The 14,628-nt window shown below is 42.1% G+C and overlaps 1 protein-coding gene across 1 annotated transcript in view; it reads left to right on the forward strand.

Moving 5' to 3' along the window:
* Positions 1 to 13,167, forward strand: part of LOC102972460 (cytochrome P450 3A12-like) — a 62,847-nt gene extending 49,680 nt beyond the window's left edge. The window contains exon 9 of the mRNA XM_015537097.2: positions 13,129 to 13,167. Coding sequence (XP_015392583.1) covers positions 13,129 to 13,167 — 39 coding nt within the window. The remainder of the gene's footprint in view (positions 1 to 13,128) is intronic.
* Positions 13,168 to 14,628: the final 1,461 nt, after the last annotated feature.

A 14,628-nucleotide genomic window follows, 5' to 3' on the forward strand; every position in this document is an offset into this window, starting at 1 on the left:
CCATACTGTTTTAGATCTCTTCCCAAACTGGAATTCTTCCTTATGAAGAGACTTGGCCTGTGGGGCTGGAGTGGCTTATTTGACAATGAAACCCTGAAGCAACAACTAGGAGACCCTTCCAGCAACAGAGGGTTGGGCTGAGAGTAGGATTACAATTCCCTTTACAATGTCCCCTAGAACTGAACTTGTGTGCCCACAATTAGAAGCTTCCAATCCTCCCTTCTTTTGCTTTATTTGGTTTGAAAGGAACTAGTGTCTCCCCAACTTATTTACAGTTTTTATATAATATAGTGTTTCTCTCCTAATATTGTATATATAATTGAAGAACTACAAAGCAGGATATTTCCACTAAGAGTTTATATGGGTAGGGAATATTTTTCTGTTGCACATTCTCCTTTTAATGGTACAGGTGTGTGGCCTCTCTTTTGAAAAGAAACAGTGACTTTGACATATTTCACTTGAGTAAAGTGGGTGGGGGATGGGCTAAATGGATGATGGGCATTAAGGAGAGCACTTGTTGGGAGGAACACTGGATATTGTATGTAAGTGATGAATCACTGGGTTCTACTCCTGAAACCAATGCTACACTTTATGTTAACTACCTTTTATTTAAATAAATAATGTGCTCTTAAAAAAAGAGTAAGGATCATTGTGTATTAGTCACACTTGCTCACATGAAGCAGAAAAACCACTACATGGTTGTGGAAAGGATTTCAGGTTCTTTTTAGGGAAATGTCCCAGCTGTCTCCCCTAGTCGTTACTATTGGACACTTGTCAGGGGGGCATTGAGCAGGTCAAAAAAACATGGTAGACATTAAAATGCTCATAAATGCCCTTTACCAAAACAAATGATTCTTAGGGGTTCCTAACACTTCAGTAGTACTGTGTACACTGAGTTGAACGTTGATCCCAAATTTCAGTTTATCAAAATCTGTTTCTTTTCTTCCAGGCACCTCCCACTTATGATGCCCTTGTACAGATGGAGTGCTGAATGAAACTCTCAGATTATACCCACTTTCTGGTAGACTTGAGAGGATCTGTAAGAGAGATGTGGAAATCAATGGCATGTTCATTCCCCAAGGGACAGTGGTGGTGGTGCCAACATTTATTCTTCACTGAGACCTGGAACTCTGGTCAGAGCCTGAGGAGTTCCATCCTACAAGGTACAAGGAACCCTGGAAAAGGGAGCCCACCCTCATATTGGAGGAGATTCTGATATCTCAGTATAGATGACAAATGTGTGACTGTACAGTTATTTATTTGTACATTTTTTTGCTCTTAGTTTTTTTTATTATTCAATGATCATTCTTTGTTGTCTGTATTTATAAACTGTAGACTAGACAAAAGAAACTAGACTCATCCTCAGTCCCAATATGTCAAAATTATTAATATGTCATGTGTGTCCTTGTGGACATTTATCTAGCATATAAGGATTGCTAAAAATAAGGATGGCATATTTTTATGAACAACTTACTTACTGTAACAGCAAACAATAACAGCATACTACAATTGTGTGTGTCTGATTATATGCATATACCATAACTTACTTACCCACTATTTCATTTAAAGAAATAGGCCTTCCTTTAAGTGTTTCTGTCCTCTATAGCTCTCTGAATTATCTCCCTACTCCCCTACAATTCCATGTTGTAAACTTTGGCCACCCTTTCCACTAGCCCTAGTGGGAGAGCAGAGACTGTGGAACTGAGAGTCATCTTCCCTGGCAGGGGGAGAAACCTCATGAGATGGGGGCACACACAGGTCCTGTGCTGTCTGTGGCTGCAGTCCTGTGCCATCTCCCACCTCTCTTGGTATCTGGGGTTAGTCCAAAGCAAAGTCATCTGCTCTCTAGCCATCTGAGACATCCTCCTTGGAGGAGGGGTCTTGAGCTTTCTCTCTGGGAATCCAGAGGAGAGTCTGGCTTTGGGCATAGCTTGAATTCTGCAAAGAGTTGGTGTTTTCCTGTTTATTGTATTGGTGAGAAAAAATTGGAGTGAACTTTGTAGGGATCCAGACTTTTAGTCCTGATTCTAAGCTCCCTGATGGCAGGGCCCTTGTCTTGTTGCATGGTGCCCCTATTGCTAGCATCGTGCCTACATATAGTACTTGCTAAAAGAAGTCAGAATTGACCAAGTCACCTGTTTTCTGGACCAGAAGACCTGGTGGTTCTCACAAGCTCAGCAGTCCCTGCTCCTGTAGCTTCTCAAACAGAAACCAGAGATTCCTGGTACTTCTCTGTGATTCATTCAGTCATGACATGAAGTGTTTACCTACGTGTGTCAGGGATGGGGCAAGGAAGTGAGAAATCCACATGTTAAAAATGTACATTATAGAGAATTTTTGATACATGCACAAGCATATCCTATAGGCACATGACTATGAAATACTTTTTTAAAACAATTTTTTAAGTTCTTATATTTATTTTGAGAGAGAGAGAAACAGTGTGAGCAGGGCAGGGGCAGAGAAAGAGGGAGAGAGAATCTTAAGCAGGATCCACACTATCAGTGAAGAGCCAACCTGGGGCTTGAACCCACGAACCATGAGATCATGACCTGAGCTGAAATCAAGAGTTGGACACTTAACCTACTGAGACACCCAGGCACCCCTATGAAATACCTTTAATGTATCTATATGTGCCCATCATCTGCTTAACAACCGCTAACCTATGTCAGCTGCCCCATCCACACACCATGGTAATTCATCTGATTTCCATATTACCTTAAGTACATCATCTGTAATCATTCCAGAATGTTGTCTGTAATATAAGGACTTTATAAAAATACCTCACCACAATGTCATTATCACTTTCCCCAAATCCACATTTTCCCTTAATATAATCAAATATTGTAGAATCAGTTTTGAATAAAACATAGGGCTAACCTTCAGGGACTTTTAGCCTCATGAAACAGGTGGCCAAGAATTCAGTGATTATACTGATTATACACATCAGTGAGTATGACTACAGTGAAGCAGCATCATGTGCCCATATAAATATTCTGACAGGTGGCTCTGTCAAAGTGGTTGGGGGGATTCAAGGTGGGAGGGAGGGAAGAGAAGGGAAAAATTACAATCTAAATCATGGGAGGCATTTCTCCTGCTTCCTTCTTCCATGGGCACATGACCAATGTAAGTCAGTGGAGGCAGGAACCGAACCTACCTTTCCTTCAGTCAGGCTCATTGCCTGCTTGCCTTTCAGAGTGTGAACATCTCCCCATCCTGACTGTAATTCTAGTGTTTAAGATAACCCTTCCTTTTAACAACATTCATCTCATCTCCTCAACAAGACTGACTGCTCCCACAGGGTAAGGGTAATGCAGAGGATCTGTAACTTACAGTTGTCACTGCAGAACAAGCATGGAAGGATTTCAGGGATCAGACCCCCCGAGTGTTCTGTGTAGTCCTGGTTGAAAACCCCAAACATGTAGCTCTTGTGGTTTTTATGTTTCACTAACTTGTTTACAACTTCTTTTATGGAACCAGGTTCAGCAAGAAGATCAAGGACAGCATAAATCCTTATATATACCTACCTTTTGGAACTGGACCCAAAAGTTGCATTGGCATGAGGTTCACGATCATGAACATGAAACTTGCCCTCATCAGAGTCCTGCAGAACTTCTCCTTCAAGCCTTTTAAAGAAACACAGGTCAGAGAAATAACTTTCTGCATAAAGAATGTTTTTCTGGTGTTTTTTTAAATTAAGGGATATGGAATGGGTGTGGGTGTGGAGGTTCACTTACCCTTAATAACGTGTTCCTTTGGGCAGAGATTCTATTTGGAACTGCAACCTAAGGGTCCTTCAGACTTGAGTGCCACACTGTGGCTTATGAACAACCAACCATAAGGGTTACCTAGAGTCAGTCCAGTTAGCATCACATGATTATGCACAGACCTTTGAACTTGAGCAATATTTTAAATTTCTTTCAAGTCCACTGAAGGGATGGGAAAATGTTGTGCACAGTCATGAGGTACAGTGATTACCACAGGAATTTTGAGCAATGCTCTTCTCCACAACTTACACTCACATGACTGTGGTTCTCAACCCCTGGTTGTATATTGACATCAGTGGCATTCTTTTAAAAATCCTGATGCCCAGGCCATCTCAGACACTCTAACACAATTCACCCAGAGTGTGGCTTTAAAAGTGCCCCCATTGATTCTCATGTACAAGCAAGGTTGAGAATCACTGGTGTGAAGCATGTCTGCCAGATGTGAAGGACTCCCATAGTCCAAGCCATCCTGCCTACTTGGCTCCACCTTCCATGAGCCCCACTCCAGTCAGGCTGTGCTCCCTTTTCATCCCAGTCTGAGCTCTGTGAGTGCTCTGCCCACTCTCCTCTCATCTATTCTCATCCTTCCAGTTCTAGTCAGTCCCCAGACTCCTCCCTGATACCTCCCCATGCACCAGAGCCCATTCCCTCCTCTGTTATGTTGTCAGTTACTACAGGCTGCTGTCAAGGGTTGTGGCACTGAACTGAACACTTTGTCATTAATTCATCCAGTCAGTTCTATGTTTTCTTTGTACCCAAGGGTGTCTTTAGCGCTTCATTTTATTCCTTTCTTAAACTCCCACTTGTCACTTGCAGTCATCCAGGAAAATTAACAAGTGATTTGCAGTTGATTTAGAGCTCTGGGATGCAAATTGTAAACAATTTTAATTTTAAAAACTTTGCAAGTAACAATTGTGTAGCTGTTTGGTGTGTGTGTGTGTGTGTGTGTGTGTGTGTGTGTGTGTGTTTCTGCAGGAGATATATATATACATGCCACGTAAAATTTAAAAAATAACAAGGATCTGGAATCTCCTCTGAAGAGCATAAAGAATAGTTGCCACTGGGGGCGCCTGGGTGGCTCAGTCAGTTAAGCGTTCTATTTCTGCTCAGGTCATGATCTCGCGGTCTGTGAGTTCAAGCCCCGCGTTGGGCACTGTGCTGACAGCTCGGAGCCTGGAGCCTCCTTCAGATTCTGTGTCTCCCTCTCTCTCTGACCCTCCCCCGTTCATTCTCTGTCTCGCTCTGTCTCAAAAATAAATAAACGTAAAAAATAATTAAAAAAAAAAAAAAAAGAACAGTTGCCACTGATTCATAGCCAGCAAGGCTGTACAATAAGGCTTAATTCTAGGACTCCTGCATTTAATATACAGCCCCTGTCTTTAAGTAGGCTTTCTGAGGGAAGAAGAGGAGGATAGAGATGGTCTCCATCTTATTTGTGGCTTTAGGGCACCTGTGTAGCAGACCTGTAAGTGTGTAAAAACAGCAACTCTCCCTGAGAGAAAGCAGGGGCCTGGCTGGGACAGACACTTCCTGAAAGCTCCTGGCCCTCACAGGCTGGCACTTCTCACCTTCCCGAACAATTTGCTTGCCCTTCAGTCAACTGAGATTAAAAGGTGACTCTGCTGGTGGCTCCCCCAAATTTTAGGAGTCACTGGATGAGAATGGGGCTAAAAGTTCAGTCAAAATAGTATTGCTCTTCGGGGTACCTGGGTGGCTTAGTCGGTTGAGCGTCCGACTTCAGCTCAGGTCATGATCTCTCAGTTTGTGAGTTCCAGCCCCGCGTTGGGCTCTGTGCTGACAGCTCAGAGCCTGGAGCCTGCTTCAGATTCTGTGTCTCCCTCTCTCTCTGACCCTCCCCTGCTCATACTCTGTCTCTCTCTGTCTCTCAAAAGTGAATAAACATTAAAAAAATTAAAAAATAATAATAATATTGATCTTGAGAAACTCACCATTTGCACTACACTTGTGAACCAGAAGATGCTAGAGAACAGGCATCATGCTTCATAAAGACTTCCTGCCACCATGAATGAATGGTTCCACTGAGAGAGGTAACAGGATCTTTAGCAGTGAGGTTGGCCATACAATAAAATGTGTAATACCCACTCATGATGACCCCACAAGCTCCAACATATACAAAATTAACTGTGTATCACTTTTCAAGTGGTATGATTTGATGACTAAGAATCTGTTTTAAATTTTAAACACTCATCAATTTTACCTAAAATTTAAATCAAAAAAGAACAAAAGCCAACATGATTTGGTCCAGCCTGGTACAGAGTAGGTGCTCAATAGATATTCTGCTGAATGAGTGATGGATAAATACTTCCATGCTCCAGTCTTGACAGCTTATAGAGTAAGAGTAAAGAATCCAAAGAGTGGTGGGATTGTAGGAAGATGGTCAAAAGGTACAAATTTCAGTTGTAGTTGAAAGATGTTAAGAGAGTGGATGCTAAGCATTCTCATCACAACACAAAATATTTTTTAGGTAACTAAACTTATTGTGGTAATAATTCCATGATATATGTAAGTCAAATCATTATGCTGTATACCTCAAATTTATATACTGTTGTGTGTCAATTATATGTCCCACTAAAACTGGAAAAAAATAACTTAGAAAAAGGATAATAAGGAAACATTACAAAAAAACTTTATATATTTTTTTCTTTTTTTTTAATGTAAAGTGACGATTTATTTTTTTTTCAATATATGAAATTTATTGTCAAATTGGTTTCCATACAACACCCAGTGCTCATCCCAAAAGGTGCCCTCCTCAATACCCATGACCCACCTTCCCCTCCCTCCCACCCCCCATCAACCCTCAGTTTGTTCTCAGTTTTTAACAGTCTCTTATGCTTTGGCTCTCTCCCACTCTAACCTCTTTTTTTTTTTTCTTCCCCTCCCCCATGGGTTTCTGTTACGTTTCTCAGGATCCACATAAGAGTGAAACCATATGGTATCTGTCTTTCTCTGTATGGCTTATTTCACTTAGCATCACACTCTCCAGTTCCATCCACGTTGCTACAAAGGGCCATATTTCGTTCTATCTCATTGCCATGTAGTACTCCATTGTGTATATAAACCACAATTTCTTTATCCATTCATCAGTTGATGGACATTTAGGCTCTTTCCATAATTTGGCTATTGTTGAGAGTGCTGCTATAAACATTGGGGTACAAGTGCCCCTATGCATCAGTACTCCTGTATCCCTTGGGTAAATTCCTAGCAGTGCTATTGCTGGGTCATAGGGTAGGTCTATTTTTAATTTTCTGAGGAACCTCCACACTGCTTTCCAGAGCGGCTGCACCAATTTGCATTCCCACCAACAGTGCAAGAGGGTTCCCGTTTCTCCACATCCTCTCCAGCATCTATAGTCTCCTGATTTGTTCATTTTGGCCACTCTGACTGGCGTGAGGTGATATCTGAGTGTGGTTTTGATTTGTATTTCCCTGATGAGGAGCGACGTTGAGCATCTTTTCATGTGCCTGTTGGCCATCCGGATGTCTTCTTTAGAGAAGTGTCTATTCATGTTTTCTGCCCATTTCTTCACTGGGTTATTTGTTTTTCGGGTGTGGAGTTTGGTGAGTTCTTTATAGATTTTGGATACTAGCCCTTTGTCCTATATGTCATTTGCAAATATCTTTTCCCATTCCGTTGGTTGCCTTCTAGTTTTGTTGGTTGTTTCCTTTGCTGTGCAGAAGCTTTTTATCTTCATAAGGTCCCAGTAGTTCATTTTTGCTTTTAATTCCCTTGCCTTTGGGGATGTGTCTAGTAAGAGATTGCGACGGCTGAGGTCAGAGAGGTCTTTTCCTGCTTTCTCCTCTAGGGTTTTGATGGTTTCCTGTCTCACATTCAGGTCCTTTATCCATTTGGAGTTTATTTTTGTGAATGGTGTGAGAAAGTGGTCTAGTTTCAACCTTCTGCATGTTGCTGTCCAGTTCTCCCAGCACCATTTGTTAAAGAGACTGTCTTTTTTCCATTGGATGTTCTTTCCTGCTTTGTCAAAGATGAGTTGGCCATACGTTTGTGGGTCTAGTTCTGGGGTTTCTATTCTATTCCATTGGTCTATGTGTCTGTTTTTGTGCCAATACCATGCTGTCTTGATGATGACAGCTTTGTAGTAGAGCCTAAGTCTGGGATTGTGATGCCTCCTGCTTTGGTCTTCTTCAAAATTACTTTGGCTCTTCGGGGACTTTTGTGGTTCCATATGAATTTTAGGATTGCTTGTTCTAGTTTAGAGAAGAGTGCTGGTGCAATTTTGATTGGGATTGCATTGAATGTGTAGATAGCTTTGGGTAGTATTGACATTTTGACAATATTTATTCTTCCAATCCATGAGCAGGGAATGTCTTTCCATTTCTTTAAATCTTCTTCAATTACCTTCATAAGCTTTCTATAGTTTTAAGCATACAGATCTTTTACATCTTTGGTTAGATTTATTCCTAGGTATTTTATGCTTCTTGGTGCAATTGTGAATGGGATCAGTTTCTTTATTTGTCTTTCTGTTGCTTCGTTGTTAGTGTATAAGAATGCAACTGATTTCTGTACATTGATTTTGTATCCTGCAACTTTGCTGAATTCATGTATCAGTTCTAGCAGACTTTTGGTGGAGTCTATCGGATTTTCCATGTATAATATCATGTCATCTACAAAAAGCGAAAGCTTGACTTCATCTTTGCAAATTTTGATGCCTTTGATTTCCTTTTGTTGTCTGATTGCTGATGCTAGCACTTCCAACGCTATGTTAAACAACAGCGGTGAGAGTGGGCATCCCTGTCATGTTCCTGATCTCAGGGAAAAAGCTCTCAGTTTTTCCCCATTGAGGATGATGTTAGCTGTGGGCTTTTCATAAATGGCTTTTATGATGTTTAAGTATGTTCCTTCTATCCTGACTTTCTCAAGGGTTTTTATTAAGAAAGGGTGCTGGATTTTGTCAAAGGCCTTTTCTGCATCGATTGACAGGATCATATGGTTCTTCTCTCTTTTTTTTTTTTTTGTTAATGTGATGTATCACGTTGATTGATTTGCAAATGTTTAACCAGCCCTGCATCCCAGGAATGAATCCCACTTGATCATGGTGAATAATTCTTTTTATATGCCGTTGAATTCGATTTGCTATTATCTTATTGAGAATTTTTGCCTCCATATTCATCAGGGATATTGGCCTGTAGTTCTCCTTTTTTACTGGGTCTCTGTCTGGTTTAGGAATCAAAGTAATACTGGCTTCATAGAATGAGTCTGGAAGTTTTCCTTCCCTTTCTATTTCTTGGAATAGCTTGAGAAGGATAGGTATTATCTCTGCTTTAAACGTCTGGTAGAACTCCCCTGGGAAGCCATCTGGTCCTGGACTCTTATTTGTTGGGAGATTTTTGATAACTGATTCAATTTCTTCGCTGGTTATGGGTCTGTTCAAGCTTTCTATTTCCTCCTGATTGAGTTTTGGAAGAGTGTGGGTGTTTAGGAATTTGTCCATTTCTTCCAGGTTGTCGAATTTGCTGGCATTTTATTGTTCATAGTATTCCCTGATAATTGCTTGTATCTCTGAGGGATTGGTTGTAATAATTCCATTCTCATTCATGATTTTATCTATTTGGGTCATCTCCCTTTTCTTTTTGAGAAGCCTGGCTAGAGGTTTATCAATTTTGTTTATTTTTTCAAAAAACCAACTCTTGGTTTCATTGATCTGCTCTACCGTTTTTTTAGATTCTATATTGTTTATTTCTGCTCTGGTCTTTATTATTTCTCTTCTTCTGCTGGGTTTAGGCTGCCTTTGCTGTTCTCCTTCTATTTCCTTTAGGTGTGCTGTTAGATTTTGTATTTGGGATTTTTCTTGTTTCTTGAGATAGGCCTGGATTGCCATGTATTTTCCTCTCAGGACTGCCTTCGCTGCATCCCAAAACGTTTGGATTATTGTATTTTCGTTTTCGTTTGTTTCCATATATTTTTTAATGTCTTCTCTAATTGCCTGGTTGACCCACTCATTCTTTTTTTTTTTTTAATGTTTATTCATTTTTGAAAGACAGAGAGAGACAGAGTACAGCAGGGGTGGTGCGGAGAGAGAGGGGAAGCAGAGAATCAGAAGCAGGCTCCAGGCTCTGAGCTGTCAGCACAGAGCCCGACGCGGGGCTCGAACTCACAGACCGCAAGATCATGACCTGAGCCGAAGTCGGACGCTCAACCGACTGAGCCACCCAGGCGCCCCAGACCCACTCATTCTTTAGTAGGGTGTTCTTTAACCTCCATGCTTTTGGAGGTTTTCCAGACTTTTTCCTGTGGTTGATTTCAAGCTTCATAGCATTGTGGTCTGAAAGTATGCATGGTATGATTTCAATTCTTGTATATTATGAAGGACTGTTTTGTGACCCAGTATATGATCTATCTTGGAGAATGTTCCATGTGCACTCGAGAAGAAAGTATATTCTGTTGCTTTGGGATGCAGAGTTCTAAATATATCTGTCAAGTCCATCTGATCCAATGTATCATTCAGGGCCCTTGTTTCTTTATTGACCGTGTGTCTAGATGATCTATCCATTTCTGTAAGTGGAGTGTTAAAGTCCCCTGCAATTACCACATTCTTGTCAATAAGGTTGCTTATGTTTATGAGTAATTGTTTTATATATTTGGGGGCTCCGGTATTCGGCGCATAGACATTTATAATTGTTAGCTCTTCCTGATGGATAGGCCCTGTAATTATTATATAATGCCCTTCTTTTTCTCTTGTTATAGCCTTTAATTTAAAGTCTAGTTTGTCTGATATAAGTATGGCTACTCCAGCTTTCTTTTGGCTCCAGTAGCATGATAAATAGTTCTCCATCCCCTCACTCTCAATCTAAAGGTGTCCTCAGGCCTAAAATGAGTCTCTTGTAGACAGCAAATAGATGGGTCTTGTTTTTTTATCCATTCTGATACCCTATGTCTTTTGGTTGGCGCATTTAATCCATTTACATTCAGTGTTATTATAGAAAGATATGGGTTTAGAGTCATTGTGATGTCTGTAGGTTTCATGCTTGTAGTGATGTCTCTGGTACTTTGTCTCACAGGATCCCCCTTAGGATCTCTTGTAGGGCTGGTTTAGTGGTGACAAATTCCTTCAGCTTTTGTTTGTTTGGGAAGACCTTTATCTCTCCTTCTATTCTAAATGACAGACTTGCTGGATAAAGGATTCTCGGCTGCCTATTTTTTCTGTTCAGCACACTGAAGATCTTGTGCCAATCCTTTCTGGCCTGCCAAGTTTCAAAAGAGAGATCAGTCAGGAGTCTTATAGATCTCCCTTTATATGTTAGGGCACATTTATCCCTCGCTGCTTTCAGAATTTTCTCTTTATCCTTGTATTTTGCCAGTTTCACTATGATATGTCGTGCAGAAGATCGATTCAAGTTACGTCTGAAGGGAGTTCTCTGTGCCTCTTGGATTTCAATGCCTTTTTCCTTCCCCAGTTCAGGGAAGTTCTCAGCTATTATTTCTTCAAGTACCCCTTCAGCACCTTTCCCTCTCTCTTCCTCCTCTGGGATACCAATTATGCGTATATTATTTCGTTTTAGTGTATCACTTAGTTCTCTAATTTTCCCCTCATACTCCTGGCTTTTTTATCTCTCTTTTTCTCAGCTTCCTCTTTTTCCATAACTTTATCTTCTAGTTCACCTATTCTCTCCTCTGCCTCTTCAATCCGAGCCATCAGTGTTTCCATTTTGTTTTGCATTTTGTTTAAAGCGTTTTTCAGCTCCTCCTGACTGTTCCTTAGTCCCTTGATCTCTGTAGCAAGAGATTCTCTGCTGTCCTCTATACTGTTTTCAAGACCAGCGATTAATTTTATGACTATTATTCTAAATTCACTTTCTGTTATATTATTTAAATCCTTTTTGATCAGTTCATTAGCTGTTGTTATTTCCTGGAGATTCCTATGAGGGGAATTCTTACGTTTGGTCATTTTGGATAGTCCCTGGATTGGTGAGGATCTGCAGGGCACTTCCCCTGTGCTGTGGTGTATAACTGGAGTTGGTGGGTGGGCCGCAGTCCGACCTGATGTCTGCCCCCAGCCCACCGCTGGGGCCACAGTCAGACTGGTGTGTGCCTTTCTTCCCCTCTCCTAGGGGCGGGATTCACTGTGGGGTGGTGTGGCCCATCTGGGCTACTTGCTCACTGCCAGGCTTGTGGTGCTGGGGATCTGGTGTATTAGCTGGGGTGGGTAGGCAAGGTGCACGGGGGCAGGAGGGGCAGGCTTAGCTCGCTTCTCCTTAGGTGATCCACTTCAGAAGGGGCCCTGTGGCAGCGGGAGGGAGTCAGATCCGCTGCCGGAGGTTTGGCTCCACAGAAGCACAGCGTTGGGTGTTTGCGCGGAGCGAGCAAGTTCCCTGGCAGGAACTGGTTCCCTTTGGGATTTTGGCTGGGGGATGGGCGAGGGAGATGGCACTGGCGAGCGCCTTTGTTCCCCACCAAACTGAACTCTGTTGTCTGGGGGCTCAGCAGTTCTCCCTCCCTTTGTCCTCCAGCCTTCCCATTTTCTGAGCAGAGCTGTTAACTTATGACCTCCCAGACGCTAAGTCGCGCTTGCTGTCGGAACACACTCCATCCGGCCCCTCTGCTTTTGCCAGCCAGACTCGGGGGCTCTGCTTGGCCAGCAGGCCGCCCATCTGCCCCGGCTCCCTCCTGCCAGTCCGTGGAACACGCACCGCCTCGCCGCCCTTCCTACCCTCTTCCGTGGACCTCTCGTCTGTGCTTGGCTCCGGAGACTCCATTCTGCTCATCCTCTGGCGGTTTTCTGGGTTATTTAGGCAGGTGTAGGTGGAATCTAAGTGATCAGCAGGACGCGCGGTGAGCCCAGCGTCCTCCTACGCCGCCATCTTCCCTCCCTCCTCTCAAAACTTTATATATTTTTGACTGAAATTAAATAGACCACTTCTCTGAAAGACACATGCTATTAAAATTTGCTCAAGAGAAAATAGATAACATGACTGTTCCTACTTCTATTAAAGATGTTAACTGGGGGGCACCTGGGTGGCTCAGTCAGTTGAGCGGCTGACTTCGGCTCGGGTCATGATCTCGCGGTCCGTGAGTTCGAGCCCCACGTCGGACTCTGTGCTGACAGCTCAGAGCCTGGAGCCTGTTTCAGATTCTGTGTCTCCCTCTCTCTGACCCTCCCCCATTCATGCTCTGTCTCTCTCTGTCTCAAAAATAAATAAATGTTAAAAAAATTTTTAAAAAAAGATGTTAACTGATAGTTAAGAAAAAGAATCACAGACATACGATGCTGAAAGTAGTATTCATATGTTTGTAATACATTCGTGTCCATTGTGTATCTTGTCTATTTTGCTTCTGTTGTTAGCAGGGCTTCCTTTATTGGTTATCTTTGCACATTTAACTTTTGCAGATTCCCCTGAAATATAGCAGTCAAGGGTTAATTCAATGAGAAAAACCCATTGTTCTCAAGCTTGAGCTGAGAGATGGGAGCGTGAGTGGAGCCTGACTTTCCCTAAGAACTTCCCCTTTGTTCTTCAAGAAGCTGTGTCCCAGAACACCAGAGACTTCAATTTACTTTGTGAGTACAACCCAGAAATGAAGATGGGCTTCGTGTATTGCCTGTGATGGATGACTAGGGATTCCATAGCTTTTGCAGTATCTCTGTGGAGCATTATATAATGTGGAGAGTAAAGAAGGTGACTAATAAATGCCAGACATGTAGACTCAGCCTATATTGTTCACATGACTATCCCCAGTAGTACCATCTACTCCCCTGAGCACTTATCAAGAATAAAAATTTCTCAACAATTTTATCAACAAACTTTAATGAAAATAAGAATTATTGTAGTGACCATGGTAATAACATATCATGTGTCTTATTTTGAATATTATGTATTAAATATTACACTGAGTGAGTCAATCAACATCCCTTTAGAAAAATATTAACTAATTGGGGTACCTGGATTTTTCAGTGGATTAGGTGACTGACTCTTGATTTCAGCTCAGGTCACAATCTCATAGTTCATGAGATTGAGCCCCATGTTGGACTCCCTGCTGACAGTGCAGATCCTGCTTGGGATTCTCTCTCTCCCTCTCTCTCTCTGACCCTCCCCTGCTCACTTGCTATTTCTCTTGCTCTATTTATTTATTTATTTATTTATTTATTTATTTAGTATTAACTGATTGGCTTCATGCATATTAAGGGGGACTCTGTAGAAATGAGAAATGATGAGTGAGAGGCAGCGACTGAATGTTTCTGACTATCACAGTCACTGAGTGGGTGGGGCTTGTTCAGAACTCCAACAGTGATAAAATAGGTGAGAGTTAATCCACAGTGACTTTGCCCATTGTTCAGAAAATATATTCATAGTTTAATTCTACTGATTTGGGACCACATTTTTTATAACACTCGATAGGGCAATTACTATCGTATTACTAGTTTTGATTTAATATTTTCATCTCATCTGCCCTGACGTTCAGATAGGTAGGGAACATGCTTTCTCTTTGTGTTCCAGTCTCAGCTCACCATTGTCCTGACACCATGAACATCGAATAAGAGATGACTGATTGGTCAGTAAATTGGGCAAAAAAAGCTAAAAGCTTTTCCATTTCAGTTAGTATCAGGAGCTGTACAGAATTTGTCATTTTCCTCCTCTTCCCTCCCTGCCCCTTCTTTCCCTTCTCCTTTCTTCTCTTCCATTGCCTTTCCTCCCTGGATAACTCAGTCCTAAAGCCAGTAGGTGAGGCACAGCCAGGTTGGCAGCCCCACATGGGCTCCAGGGACAGATAAAGGAGGCAGAGTAGAGTGCTGACGGTGTCCACATGGAGAACATCCTGGCATGGGTGTGGGAGTACAAGCTAGGTGAGAAGGGTATCCACACAGAGGGGTGGCCTAGTCAGAAGCCAGAGC

The sequence above is a fragment of the Panthera tigris genome, chromosome E3 (assembly GCF_018350195.1).
Source record: "Panthera tigris isolate Pti1 chromosome E3, P.tigris_Pti1_mat1.1, whole genome shotgun sequence".
In the NCBI taxonomy this organism is placed as follows: domain Eukaryota; kingdom Metazoa; phylum Chordata; class Mammalia; order Carnivora; family Felidae; genus Panthera; species Panthera tigris.